The sequence below is a fragment of the Heloderma suspectum genome, chromosome Z, assembly GCF_057233095.1.
Source record: "Heloderma suspectum isolate Gila_16-S chromosome Z, 16-S_ref, whole genome shotgun sequence".
In the NCBI taxonomy this organism is placed as follows: domain Eukaryota; kingdom Metazoa; phylum Chordata; class Lepidosauria; order Squamata; family Helodermatidae; genus Heloderma; species Heloderma suspectum.
Genome location: NC_139476.1, coordinates 5082454 through 5097010, shown reverse-complemented (window position 1 = coordinate 5097010; position 14557 = coordinate 5082454). Strand labels below are relative to the sequence as shown.

The 14557-nt window shown below is 46.9% G+C and overlaps 1 protein-coding gene across 6 annotated transcripts in view; it reads left to right on the top strand.

Annotated features, from left to right (window-relative positions):
• Positions 1-156: 156 nt before the first annotated feature.
• The window catches only part of PIAS4 (protein inhibitor of activated STAT 4), a 56809-nt gene continuing 42408 nt past the window's right edge, over positions 157-14557 (top strand). Inside the window, exons 1-2 of one of the 6 annotated variants that reach the window (XM_084826379.1) lie at positions 157-616; positions 12049-12308. Coding sequence is in view for 2 of the 6 variants with exons in the window: in XM_084826378.1 (XP_084682504.1) it covers positions 2410-2422; positions 12049-12308 (273 nt within the window). In the remaining 4 variants the exon portion in view is untranslated. Of the gene's footprint in view, positions 621-1086; positions 2423-10279; positions 10297-12048; positions 12309-14557 lie in introns of those variants that run through there. The other 5 variants (XM_084826378.1, XM_084826383.1, XM_084826381.1 and 2 more) reach the window with 5 other exon arrangements.

Here is a 14557-nt window from a genome sequence, read left to right as displayed (position 1 = left end):
AATACCAGTTTGAGGCAAATAAAAACCCTTCCCCGAATCTTAGTAAAAGACACACAACACAATTAAGCCCTCCCCTAAATTATCTCCCCTCACCCCAATTCCTATTTAGGTTCGTGTCCCTTTAAGAGCTCGGTGGGAGGGGGAAGAAGGGAAGAGCCGGGTGGGCGTGGCCACGGGCGCCCGCAATTTCCCGGAGGACGCGAGAGGAGCCTAGCGGGCTGCCCGCCGGCTCTGTGTGCGCATGCGCCCCGCTTTCTCTCTCTCTCTCTCTCTCTCTCTCTCTCTCTCTTTTTTTTTTTTTTGGCGGTGGAGAAGGGCGGGCAAGGCCCGCCGGCGGAGCCGCCGCGCGCATGCGCAGCCCCTGTTGCTGGCGGCGCTCAGCGCCGGCTGCGTCGCCGCCGCCGCGCGCATGCGCCGGGCGAGGCCCCCTCAGCGGAGGAGGGAGGAGCGGATGAAAGGAACCAGCCGGCCGCGTGCGCGGGATTGGCTGGCCGCCGGCGGCCCCCGTCACGTGACCCCGGCGGCTCTTCTTCCCTCCTGCCCCGCCTCCCTCCACCTGTCCCCGGCGCGTTGGACGCTGGAAGCCAAGATGGCGGCGGAGCTGGTGGAGGCGAAAGTGAGTGAGTGGAAGAGACGGAGAGGGACGGGGGCAGCGGGGAATGGGGGAGCCCCCCGCCTGCCCCCCAGTGAGGGGGGGCTGCATGCGCCTCTCTGTGAGGGGAGGCACCTGAGGAGGGAGGGGGCGTGGCCAGGAGGGCGGGGCGCGGCCCCTCGTCGCTGTAGGCCCCGCCCCCTGACCCCAGCGCGGGGGACCCCCGCCGGGCCCCCTCCCCAGCCCCTCCCCCGCCACGCCCCGCCCCACCCGCTGCCCCGCCCCATTCCCAGCGCGCCCCCATTCCAGAAAGGACCCCTCCCCACTTCGCCTGGCAGCCCCCCTCCCCCCACCCCCCACCCCCCACCCCATTTGCCTCCACAGACTTTCTTCCAAAATGGGTGCATGGGCGGCGGGGAAGCACGCCCGTTCCCGGTGTTCATATTCCTGTTCTTCCTTTCGGACTTGACAGCCAGCACCTGTCAGGAGCAGCCGCCACTCCTGCGAGGCGGCTCCGGAGGATGTGTTAGGAGCAGGGGTGATAACTGGGGCTGGCCTTTCGGGCTCCGGCCGTGGTGCCGGTGCTGCCCGGTGCATAACTGCTCAGAAGCAAACCCCACGGTGTGCGTGGGGGCGCCGCCTTAGCCTCTTCCAGGTGCGCAGAGTCTGGCGGCGCCTTTGCAAAGACAAAGTTATTGCCGCTGGAGCTTTTCACAGGCTGGAGCCGAGTTCGCCAGATGCGTCAGATGTTGCTCTCAGCCGAGAGGTTTGTGTGGGTGTGTGTGTTTCTGTGTTGATCTGAAATCCCAGCTTGGCCTAAAACAGTCTTCACATTATCACTTTTTTACATTCAGAGCTCTTGCATGCAGGAAAGAAAAGTTGTGGATGGTGGGGCCAAAAGGACATCGGAAATGCATATCTGCGACCCGTCGATGCAAAGCTTTTGTGTACAAAAGCATCTGCCTCAATAAATCTCTGGTGTTTAAGGTGCCATAAAACTCCTTTTGGTGCATGTGTTGACAATTGGCGCTGTTGGTTTTATAGTTAATTTGCAGCGCACGAGGTCAGTGTGAAGCTAGTATCTTATGAGAGTTCCTATAGTGTAGTGGCTTTGTGTCATATTTTTAAAACCACAGTTATAACCAGCATTGTTGATATTGTTTGCATTGTTAGCTTGCAATGACAAAACTGGTTTTTTTTTTTTAATACAGTGGTAAAGACTGTTCAGAAACCCAGGTGGTGTGGTGGATTTAAGATAAATTACCTGCTTTGAGTGAATTTGGAAAGATGACATTCAAATCTTTTAGATAAGTGGCTTACAATACCAGCTAGGAAGTACTCTATTCAAATCTTTCAAGTTGTGCTATGCACTCATTAGGTGGTCTTATGGCTCAACCCTATGCATATTTATTTGGATATAAGTCCAATTGTATTCAGTGGAGCTTATTTCGTAGAAAGTGCATGTAGGATTGCAGCCTGAGATTGGCCTATATTACAGGGTGTTCGCAGGGATTACAACCCAGTCATGTCTCTGAAGTGCTTTGGACACTCCAAGACACCATATAAATGTCATATTTTATCACAGCCAAACAATGGAGAAGTCAGTATCTGAAGTAAAGATGCATCCAGTCTAACACAACCTGGTGACATGAGTGGATTCCATCCTCGCATCCATAACCACCACCCTCTACCTCTGTCTTGTCTCCAGATGTGGTGTTGTGGCAAGGAATTGAAGGAAGGGGATAGGTGGATTAATCCAGAATGGAGAACAGGGAGGACCTGGGGTTACCGGAGAGATTTGCAGCACAATCCTATGCATGTTACTCAGATGTAAGTGATGGTGTGTATCACAGGGCTTACTCACAGGGAAGTGTGCATAGGCGTGCAAGCCTTCGAGCATACAGGAGGCTGTGATACGTAAGAAACGTTCCCTCCCCGCCATAGACACACACATCAGTGGAACGCTCTTTATCCTTGTCCCCTTTCCAGTGTCTCCATGTGCTGTTATGTGTAAATGAATACATCTTCTTGTTTGCATGCACACTCCTAACATCTGCTTCTTGCCTGTCTGTCTCTGCTGCTTTTATAAGTTTATGTTGGCATTGGTGGTTCTTCCTGTGCTACTCTGAGCAATGGGAGCGCAGCGGCTGTAAAATATGGGTGGGTGAGTCAGCTGTGAAACTTTGATGAGATCTTAGGGAATGGCTTTTGTAGTTAAATATCTCTGGAGGTGGCTTGTCAAACTTTGCATGCTCTGTGCATTGTAACAAGCAAGGCTGCAACCTTTTAAAAAATGAAGTCGTGTTATTTTGCAGACATTGAAATGTTGGGACAACATCTCTAAAAGCCTCTTATCTGTTATGGTATTCCATAATGTTAGTCTCTATGAAATAACGTAATACTTATATGTACCACTTTTCTCTATTCGGTGCATAAAAGAGCTTCACAGAGCATTATGTAACTAATCTTTGTTGTTGTTGTTGTTCAGTCGTTCAGTCGTGTCCGACTCTTCGTGACCCCATGGACCATAGCATGCCAGGCCTTCCTGTCCTGCGCACTCTCCCGGAGTGTGCTCAGGTTCATATTCATTGCATCGGTGATGCTATCTAGCCATCTCATCCTCTGCCGTCCCCTTCTCCTTTTGCCTTCAGTCTTTCCCAGCATCAGGGTCTTTTCCAGAGAGTTTTCTCTTCGCATTAGGTGGCCAAAATATTGGAGCTTCAGCTTCAGTCTCTGTCCTTCCAATGAGCACTCAGGGTTGATTTCCTTTAGGATGGACTGATTTGACCTCTGGACTGATTTGACCTCCTTGCAGTCCAGGGGACTCGTAAGAGTCTTCTCCAGCACCACAGTTCGAAAGCATCAATTCTTCGGCGCTCAGCCTTCCTTATAGTCCAGCTCTCACAGCCATACGTTGCTACTGGGAAAACCATAGCTTTGATTATGTGGACCTTTGTCGGCAAGGTGATGTCTCTGCTTCTTACTATGCTGTCTAGGTTGGCCATAGCTTTCCTCCCAAGGAGCAAGCGTCTTTTAATTTCATGGCTACAGTCACCATCTGCGGTAATCTTGGAGCCCAAGAAAGTAAAACCTGTCACTGCTTCCATTTCTTCCCCTTCTATATGCCAGGAAGTGATGGGGCCAGATGCCATGATCTTAGTTTTTTTAATGTTGAGTTTCAAACCAGCTTTTGCACTCTCCTCTTTCACCCTCAACAAAAGGCTCTTGAGATCCTCCACTTTCTGCCATTAGGGTGGTATCGTCTGCATATCAGAGGTTGTTGATAATTCTCCCAGCAATCTTAATTCCGACCTCTGATTCATCCAACCCGGCATTTCTCATGATGTACTCTGCATATAAGTTAAATAAGCAGGGTGACAATATGCAGCCTTGTCGTACTCCTTTCCCAATTTTGAACCACTCGGTTGTTCCATGTCTGGTTCTTGCTGTTGCTTCTTGACCCTCGTACAGGTTTCTCAGGAGACAGGTAAGGTGGTCTGGTACTCCCATCACTTTAAGAATTTGCCACAGTTTGTTGTGATCCACACAATCAAAGGCTTTAGCGTAGTCAATGAAGCAGAAATAGACGTTTTTCTGGAATTCTCTTGCTTTCTCCATGATGCAGCGAATGTTGGCGATTTGATCTCTAGTTCCTCTGCCTCTTCGAAACCCAGCTTGTACTTCCGGTAGTTCTCGGTTCGCATACTGCTGAAGCCTAGCTTGTAGGATTTTGAGCATCACCTTGCTGGCATGTGAAATGAGCGCAATTGTGTGGTAGTTTGAACACTCTTTGGCGTTGCCCTTCTTTGGAATTGGAATGTAAACTGACCTTTTCCAGTCTTGTGGCCATTGTTGAGTGTTCCAAATTTGTTGGCATATCGAGTGCAGCACTTGAACAGCATCATCTTTTAGTATTTGAAATAGCTCAGCTGGAATACTGTCATCTCCACTAGCTTTGTTGTTACTAATGCTTCCTAAGGCCCACTTGACTTCACTCTCAAGGATGTCCGGCTCAAGTTCAGTGACCGCACTATCATGGCTATCAAGGACATTACTATCATGGCTATCAAGGACATTAAGATCTTTCCTGTATAGTTCTTCTGTGTATTCTTTCCACCTCTTCTTAATCTCATCTGCTTCTGTGAGGTCCCTGCCTTTGTCCTTTATCATGCCCGTCTTTGCACAAAACGTTCCCTTGAGATCTCCAATTTTCTTGAAGAGATCTCTAGTCTTTCCCATTCTGTTGTTTTCCTCGATTTCTTTGCATTGTTCATTTAAGAAGGCCTTTTTGTCTCTCCTTGCTATTCTCTGGAACTCTGTATTCAGTTGGGTATATCTTCCCCTTTCTCCCTTGCTTTTCACTTCCCTTCTTTCCTCAGCTACTTGTAAAGCCTCATCAGACAGCCACTTGGCTTTCTTGCATTTCTTTTTCTTTGGGATGGATTTCGTTGCTGCCTCCTGAACAATGTTACAGACCTCCGTCCATAGTTCCTCAGGCACTCTGTCTCTCAGGTCTAATCCCTGAAATCTATTCCTCACCTCCACTGTATATTCATAAGGGATATGATTTAGGTCATACCTGAATGGTTTAGTGGTTTTCCCTATGTTCTTCAATTTCAGCCGAAATTTTTCAAGAAGCAGCTCATGATCTGAGCCACAGTCAGCTCCAGGTCTTGTTTTGACTGACTGTATGGAGCTTCTCCATCTTTGGCTGCAAAGGACATAATCAATCTGATTTCGATATTGACCATCTGGTGACGTCCATGTGTAGAGTCGCCTCTTGTGCTGTTGGAAAAGAGTGTTTGCTATGATCAGCGTGTTCTCTTGGCAGAACTCTATTAGCTTTTGTCCTGCTTCATTTTGTACACCAAGGCCATGCCTGCCTGTTATCCCGCTGATTTCTTGACTTCCTACTTTAGCATTCCAGTCCCCTATGATGAAGAGGACATCTTTTTTTGGTGTTAGTTCTAGAAGGTGTTGTAGGTCTTCATAGAACCGATCAACCTCAGCTTCTTCGGCCTCAGTGGTTGGGGCATAGACTTGAATTACTGTGATGTTGAATGGTTTGCCTTGGATTCGTACTGAGATCATTCTATCATTTTTGGGATTGTACCCCAGTACTGCTTTTCCCACCCTTTTGTTGACTATGAGTGCTACTCCATTTCTTCTAAGGGATTCTTGGCCACAATAGTAGATATGATGGTCACCTGAATTAAATTCGCCCATTCCTGTCCATTTTAGTTCGCTGATTCCCAAGATGTCGATGTTCAATCTTGCCATCTCATGTTTGACCACCTCCAGCTTACCTTGATTCATTGATCTAACATTCCAGGATCCTAAACAATATTGTTCTTTACAGCATTGGATTTTCTTTTCACCACCAGACACATCCACAGCTGAGTGTCCTTTCGGCTTTGGCCCAGCCGCTTCACTCTTTCTGGCGCTACTTGGAAATACCCTCTGCTCTTCCCCAGTAGCATATTGGACACCTTCCGACCTGAGGGGCTCATCTTCCGGCGTCATCTCTTTTAGCCTTGTGATACGTTCCATGGGGTTTTCTTGGCAAGAATACTGGAGTGGGTTGCCATTTCCTTCTCCAGTGGACCACATTTTGTCAGAACTCTCTGCCATGACCTGTCCGTCTTGGGTGGCCCTGCACGGCATAGCTTATGGCTTCACTGAGTTACGCAAGCCCCTTTGCCACAACAAGGCAGTGATCCATGAAGGGGAACTAATCTTTACAACTCTGTAAAGTCAATGAGGATATGGATTCCCGGCATTAAAAGGACAAAGCAAGTTACTAGTGCTCATGATTTTTTTTTTTTTTAAAGTAAATTTGGGCTGGGGAAGTTAAAGCCACTGCAAGCGAAAGGGGTGAAGGTGAAGCAGGTCACTGTGATGGGTGGGTGAGCAAGCCTCACTTGGAAGCATGTCTAAGGGTTAGGGTGCATCATCTGACCTGCTCTGGCCTATTATGAGGCTTCTTTGGCTGGTGTGGCTGATTCCCTCTGGCAGGAACTGGGTGATGTCTCCACACCTAAAGAAGTACAAATTAAGAACATAAGAAAAGCTGTGCTGGATCAAGACGAAGGGTCCATCTTGTCCAGCATTCTGTTCACAGCGTGGCCAAGCAACTCCCTTAATTCTTCTTAAGTATATTACACAGCACCTTCAGAGTGTTCCAGTTCCTTCCTGTAACATTATCTTGTTAATCCGTGCAATATCCCTGCAAGGTAACAAATTCCAGAAGACTTTATCAGAAAGTTTGATTTTATCCATTTAGGGCCTAATTGAGTCCAGCTGTCTCTCCTGCTACAAATATAAATTAGCATAGCAAAGCGAGGAAGACTGCTTTATCACCATGGGTCATTATGTTTATCTTGTTTTGAGTTCTGCGTAAAAATGTAACTGGCTGTCCTCCTTGTATTTACTGGCCCCGTCCTTTAAAACTTCACACACGCATCCTCTCTGTTCAGGTGTATAAGTATCAATATCCAGCTGAAACTTAGAACTGGGGAAGTGGATTCTATGAAAATCCGTGGTGTGATAGGTTCATTGTTGTGTTTCCTGTGTGATAGGTTAGTTATCCTCCCATTGCAAGTTTTAGGGGAGGGGTGGGGAGAAAGAGTCTGAGGCTGAAAAAGACATATTTTTGTTTGTTTCTAAGGTAATCTCTCCTCCCTGTTTGAATCAGCATGGTAGTTTGCACAAGGCTACCTACAGAGTTAGTGGCTGAGGTGACACTAAGTGGAAATGCATAATGAACTACAGCATCTTTCCCCAACTTTGTTTCCTCTGGATGTGCTGGGTCACAATTCCCATAACCCATACTTATGGCTGTACTGGCTGGGGATGGTGGGAGTTGTACACATCTGGAGGATGCCTGGTTGGGGAAAACTGTCTTGGTTTGTGCTGGTAGCTGCTGTACCATACCAGTTCTTTCATTTCTAAGTGCAGGTGCTGCAAAGAACAGATTTCTGTTCACAAAGGCTCTGTGAAGACATATTTTGGCTCTCCACGTAATGCCATCCACTTGAGGATTCGTCCTTTGTAAATTCAGTGTGCTCTCTCTTGCATGATATCAGTCAGAAGGCTGCAGGAATCTTTCCAAGTTATCGGTCTCACAGTTTTTAGAAGCTGGTTTCATGTTTTTGAGTGCTGTAGCCTGCCTGTGTAGAGTTGTCGGGAAGGACTGCGGTCTAAGTCACCATCACTGGGATTGGTGGCATGTGTTTGGGTTTTTTTGGCTCCTAGGTGATCAGGTGCTTGGGCTTATTCCTCGTCGCCCGTTGTGTTTATGGCAGGCGTGCACAAATGGTGACTCAGCAAGCTGAACATACATGCCAAGCTTGGATGGCAGCCCCCCCATCCCCAACCTTGATAAACCTGGTTTTTTTCTGCCAGGCAAGGATGCAAAACAAGGGATGTTGAACATTTGGCAAGATGCAGCACAAGGCTGCTGGGCTGCATTAGACCTGCTGGGCCAGAAATTGTGCTGGACGGCCAGAGGCAAAGGAAAACAGCTCCTGTCATAGATGGCACAAGGTTTTGTGACTATTAGTGTCACTGCTCAGTTTTCTTGCATTGCTGCTTCACTTTCCCTTCCCTGCTTTGGAAAACTGGCTGTACAGGACCATTTCCTGGCATGGGGGAACAGTCCAGCTTTATTCTGCTTAGCGTTGCCCATGGGAAAAACACAAAATGGAAAGTCGCTGAGGCGGCAGCAGTGGAAGCTTGCTGTTAAGGACTATAGCTTAGGGGTTGCACCCTCGCTTGCATGTAGAAGGTTTCAGGTTCTATCCCTGGCGTCTCTAGGTAGGGCTAGGAAGGACGTCCTAGAGAGTCACTGCCAGTCAGTGACCCGGTTTGCGCAGATGACATGGCAAGCTGTGCTGGCGAGGGTCATTAAGTAAATCGGCCAGCGTGTGACCTGCATGCTCAGTGTGGTGAAGAAGCCCACCATCTGGTGGTTTGTTAACTGTCTGGCAATTCTGCGAACTGCCCCAGTGTCGACAATGCTGGGCTCAAGGGACCGATAGCGACGGGGTATAAGGTAGCTTCCTAGTTTTCTAATGACATTGATTGCAGTAGATACAGGGACAGACAAAAGGAATTCGCTGCCACAAGGCGGAGAGATGGCTTTAAAAGGGAATGACTTCAGGTGTGTCAACACCTATAAGCCTCAATGAGAGCTAGTGTCATGGCTAAGAAACAGCTACGAGCCAGGAAGTCCCTAATCTGAATCAGGCACTCACCGGGTCCCCTTAGCCAAGCCAGTCTCTCTCAGCCTCAGTTTCTTCCCTCTGCCCCTGCAATGTGGAGGAAAAAGTAATACTGATGTAACCTTACAGGAATGTTTGTAAGAATAATTAAAGGATGGACAGAAGGACCAGCATATAGTTCAAACTATTGAATTTGCTTCTGCAAGATGTAATGACGCCACCAACTTGGACAGCTTTAAAAGGGGATCAGACAAATTCATGGAGATACAGGCTATCCATGGCTACTAGTCATAGCCTCTGGTATTGGAGACACTGCCTGTGTACACCAGTTGCTGGGGAACATGGGCAGGAGGGTGCTGTTTCATTTGTGTCCTGCTTGTGGGCTTCCCAGAGGTAGCTAGTTGACCGTCAATGGGAAGCAGGAAGCTGGCCTAGAGGAGTCTTAGGTGTAGTTCCACAGGGCTCTTTCTTACAGCTTCAAATGTGGCTTGGAGATTCTCCGAGTGGCAGGAAGGGGAAATGGGCCAGGATGACATTGGCTTCCAGGGCTGTTCTAGAAGCCATAGTTGCCCAGGAAACTGGTGCGATGGGATTCAGCCACGTTTTGCATTTGTGATGGTGGCAGGGTAAGAGCTTGGCGATAGTTGGCCTATGTGCAGTTGTCCCCTCACCTCTCCATTCCTCCTTATCCCCCTTCCCACACAGAGGCTAGGGTCAGCACACCATCCCTACTTGTGTTAAAGTGATTGCCCAATTCGCTGGGCTGAGTTGGGCCTGGGGTGATGTTGTTGCCCTGTGTCAGCTCTCTGTGAATAAAGCTGAATGTTGGGGAAAGATAAAAATCGGAAGCATGATTGAGTGGGGGGGATAGCTGGCAGGATGTTCAATCCCATCCCCTGACAGTTGTGGCCTCTGGTTGAACTTAAAAAGCAGAAAAGAGGTTGGTGTTCAGTGTATATGTATTTCCATCTTCCATAAGGGCAAGCAACTTGCTGTTTTGTCAGAACAGAGGGCAGGGCTAAAGATGCTGGTAGAGAGCACATACACTCCAGCCCCTCACACACACCTGCTTGGGTGTAAGAAGGTGAAACTGGAGTGTTAAGAAAAAGAGGGAGGTTTCTTAGCCATGGTGAACTGCATCCTCCTATCTAGAACCCCACCTCTGTTGCCTTGTGCTGGTACAGGGTCTCCATGAAGTGGCACCCAATTTTCTTGGCTGGAAAAAACACCAGAAACTTGGAGGACCTATGGATGCTGTCACTGAGGCACTTGACCGGCCACTGTGAGCAAGGGGGTGCTGAATTAGATGGGCCCAGCATGGTCTGATCTGACAGGACTGCTCTTAATAAAATCATGCATGTTGCGGACCAAGAAGTCTATAGAGAGTCTGTTTCCCCCTCTCCCCTGAGAATGGAACTTGGGCGGGGGTGGGGGGGTCTGCCTAATGAAACTGACCGGCAATAAATTCAGTCTGGACAAAAGGTAATTGACATCAGTTAACTGAATGTTCAAGGCTAGCACCCAGCTGATGCCTTAAAATGATTTTATTCACTCCAAAAATATATGTCCTGCTCTTATCAGTCCGAGGGCTTTCAGAGCAGCTTGCAGTTTTAAAATAGTTCTAAAATGATAAGACTATAAAATACTTCTAAACGATAATAAATATTTAGAAGTAACAATATGTTCAAGCACAAAATGACACTAAAAGCCCGAGGCAAAAACATGTTGAGAAGGATATAGTCGAGCCTTTTCTGGCCTGGTGTGCTCCAGATGTTTTGGACTACAACTGACCATTGGCTGGGCTGGTGGGAGTTGAAGTCCAAAACATCTGGGGGGTACCAGGTTGAAGAGGCTGATACACACCATAACTGGAGTGTGTCTGGAACTTGGTGAGGGGTCTGGAAACGAAGTCCTGTGAGGAACAGTTCAAAGAACTGGGTGTGTTTATCCTGGAGAAGAGAAGATGAAGGGGAGACATAAAAGTGGCCTGCAACTATCCAAAAGGTTGTCATGTAGAAGATGGAGCAGGCTTGTTCTCTGATGCTCCAGAGGGTAAAACTAGAACCATTGGGTGGAAATTGCAGGGAAACAGATTTTGGTTAAATGTGAGGAGAAATGTCTTGACTGTAAGAACTATTTGACAGTGGGACAGGCTGCCCTATTTTCCTTCGCTGGAGGGATTTAAGCAGAGGTTGGATAACCACCTTTCAGAATGCAAGGTTCCTGCATTGAGGAGGGGGCCCTTCCAACTCCAGGCCCCTTCCAATTCCATGAAAAGAACACAGGGTTGTGTCAGATGAGACTCCATGAGGAGAGCATTCAGTAACCTGCATACTATGACAGAAAAGCCCCTTTCCTAATTGGCTACCTGCTTCAAAAGGCAGGGGATTTTGGAGAAAGGTTTTGGGTGACTAGCTGAATATTCTGAAAGGCTCATGCAGGAGAAGGCAGTTCCTAAGGCAGTTAAGCTGATGTCCAAAATGTGGAAGTTGTTTTTTTTCTCAGTGCTCTGTAGAGATGCTATGACCCTCATTCCCTGCAGGGTGGGTTTCTTTCAATCCCTGCGATTTCAGTCTCTGTGAAAAAAGACTGTCTTTAAATCATTTGGCAGTTGTGATTTGGTTATTTCTTGAAGAAGTGTATGTAGTGCTTTATTGCAAACAGGAAAAGGCAGGATCCCCAATAGAAACTCAGCAAAAACACACAAGGTGCAAGGGATGTTACAGAACAGTATCATAGCAAACATATCAGTCCATTAGATTTTGTTTCTTGGATTAATGGACTGATAGGTTTGTTATGATACTGATATGTTTGATATGGTGTGTATGCATTGGAAATATTTACGTCCTCTGTAAATTTGGTGTGTGTCATCAATTGTGCCTTATTTGTTTATATGCATGTTTATAAACCTCAATAAATTTATTTCTTTTATATAATATATTGATCAAGTGTAGTTCCGTAAGGTCCCTTGCACATAGTGCTTTTTTTGCCATAACAATTAAAATATATTGGTTCGCATATCTTTGATATTCAGCTCACTTGTCAGATGCACAAGAATTATGGCTCTAGATGAGTAGTGAAATGAATGGATTTCTCTTTGCCACTATCTCTACCCTTGTAAGGACTCCTAAGGCTGGTGTGGGTGGAAGGTAGGTTGGGATCTACTGGTAGATCTCTGGGTGGTTTATTTGTTTATTATTTATTAATTTACTGCATTTTTATCCCGCTTTTCAGACAATTATTGTCTCCCAAAGTGGTTCACATCAGTCAAAAAGAGAAACGGGCCATCTGCCATCAGGCTTACAAGCTCAAAGGACAAGACACTCAAAGGAAGGAAAGTGAAGGGAAAAGGAAGTGGCCTTTGGTCCCTGGTTGATGGCAGAATCCAGACCGTGGACTTCCCTTGTGCTGTACAGTCCATTTTGCCGTCGACCAACAAAGGGGTTTCTGATTCCCGATTGTCTGACAATAGCGACAAGCTTTTTTCTCCTAAAGTAGGTTACTGAAAAAAGAACGCTTGTAAAGGGGAAACCGGGAGTGGATTTCTGTGTGAAAGGCCTCGTGAGCTTGGTACTGGTTATTGAACTCAAATTCCGGGGCTGAGCATGTGCTTGGAAGCACGCCGTTCCTTCATTCTTAGTGCGTATCTGAGCCATTATTTTTCACCTGACTCCAGCTGGTGGACCTCAGGGTGTGAGTAAAAAAACTAAGTAGATCTTGCAAGTTGAAAGTCTGCCCACCCCTGTTTTAAGTCTGTGTGACTTATATCTGAGTGAACATGCATAGGGTTGCACTATAAGCAATTAATGTACTTGAACATACCAGAAGGAACTTGCCAGAAGGAACTTGCCAGAGGCAAGAGCTGGTATGTAGCAGCATTTCTCTATGAGATGGAAAATAGATGCTATTTGGTTGGTTTGTTGTCGTTCAGTTGTGTCCGACTCTTCGTGACCCCATGGGCCATAGCACGCCAGGCCTTCCTGTCCTGCGCTCTCTCCCGGAGCATGCTGAAGTCCATATTTGGTTGGTAAGGTCATATAAAAGTTCACAATTTGAAAAACACATGCCTTGCAGAGCTCAGGTGGTTACAGAGTGTAAAAATAGGAGTGCAAGATTACCTGTATGGGCTCTGGATGATCATGGTGGTATAAAGGATGACATCTTCTAGATGCTGGCAACTGTGATAACATGCCAGTCCCTGCATTAGCAGGAAGCCACAAAGAATAATGACAGGCTTATGATCAGTAGCGTCATCTGTGTGATGGTTTGGCCTTAGAAGTCAGACCCTTTTTCTGCATGGTTTGTTTGCTCTCTTGCATGAAGAAGCAGCCTTTAGAACCTTTTGCCTGGTTTGTATATAACAGTAACCCACAGTTGGTTCAATCCACCGTTGGTTGCCCATGGTTTATCTGGCAGATGCTCAAACAAGCCAGGATTCGTTTTCTCAGTCCCAGGTTGTTTTCCTCCTCCATTGCTCTCTCTCTCCCTGTACCTCTTTGTGATGCAGTAATACTGGCATGTTGAGTGGTTGGTTGTTTTTTTTTTTTTTACCACTCCTGCCCGCCACCTGTGTACCCATGAAAAACCTACGGCTCTGCATTCACACATAATGGTAACCCATGGTTTAAAGAACCCAAAGTTCACAACCCAACAACAAGCCATGGGTTCTCTTTCTGGGTTGTTCTTGGCTAACAAATCATGGTTTGGTAGTGCAGCTGCATTCACGCATCATAACAAGACAGAATTCAACAACCCATGCATTGGGTTAGCATTATGTGCGAACCAGGCCTTTGTGTCTGATAGCAAGACATAGGTTCCTTTTAAAGGGATTTGTAACCCTATTCTGTAAGGTGTTTGTATTACATGTTAGATTTCATTTGAAACATGTTTTATTTTTTTGAGATGCTTGCTACAGGGGGAATGTAACATGAAAAAACAGATTATGTTTTATTTAATCTACCCAGGTTGTCTGATGTGATTTCAAAGGGACTGTATATGGACAAGGCTCTTTCAAACAGTCTTAACAAATGTGCTGTAATATTAGCATGACTTTATAATACAGGGTTTTTTTCAGGGCTGGCCTCACCATTACACAAAATGAGATAGGTGCCTAAGGCAGCTGATTTTGGGGTGTTCTGAAGAGGCAGCAAATTGTTGGTGAATTTATCATTATTTTATTTTTCCTGGTAAAGAGGAGGAGAGGCGTTCATGGGATTCTCTGTGCCAAAATAACTTGATCAGCTTTGGGTATTATGCACTTTGCCTCAGGCAGTAAAATGTCTTGGACTAGCCCGGTTACTTTGTAGATAGCCATGATATTCAGAATACATCTCAGCATTGAGGGGCCATGGCTCAGTGGTACAGCCCCTGCTTTGCATGCAGACAGTCGCAGGGTTGATCCCTGGCATCTCCAGGTAGGGCTGGAAAAATTCCTGCCAGAAACCCTAGAGAGCTGCTGCTGCCAGTCAGTGTTGACAGTCCTGGGCTAGATGGACCAAGGGTCTGACTTAGTACAAGGCAGCTTCCTATGCTCCTATTAAGAAAAAGTGTACAGATAGGGGAGGGTGATGAACAGTTACTTCAGTGCATGTATACTGCACAGTCAAGATGTTGGAGAACAGAAGAACCAAGGGTCCATCTAATACAGCATTCTGTTCAAACCTTGGACAACCAGCTGCCCATGGGAAACCCTCCTGCCCATGTGTCCCAGCAACTGGTGTACACGGGCTCCCTGCCTCTGGTA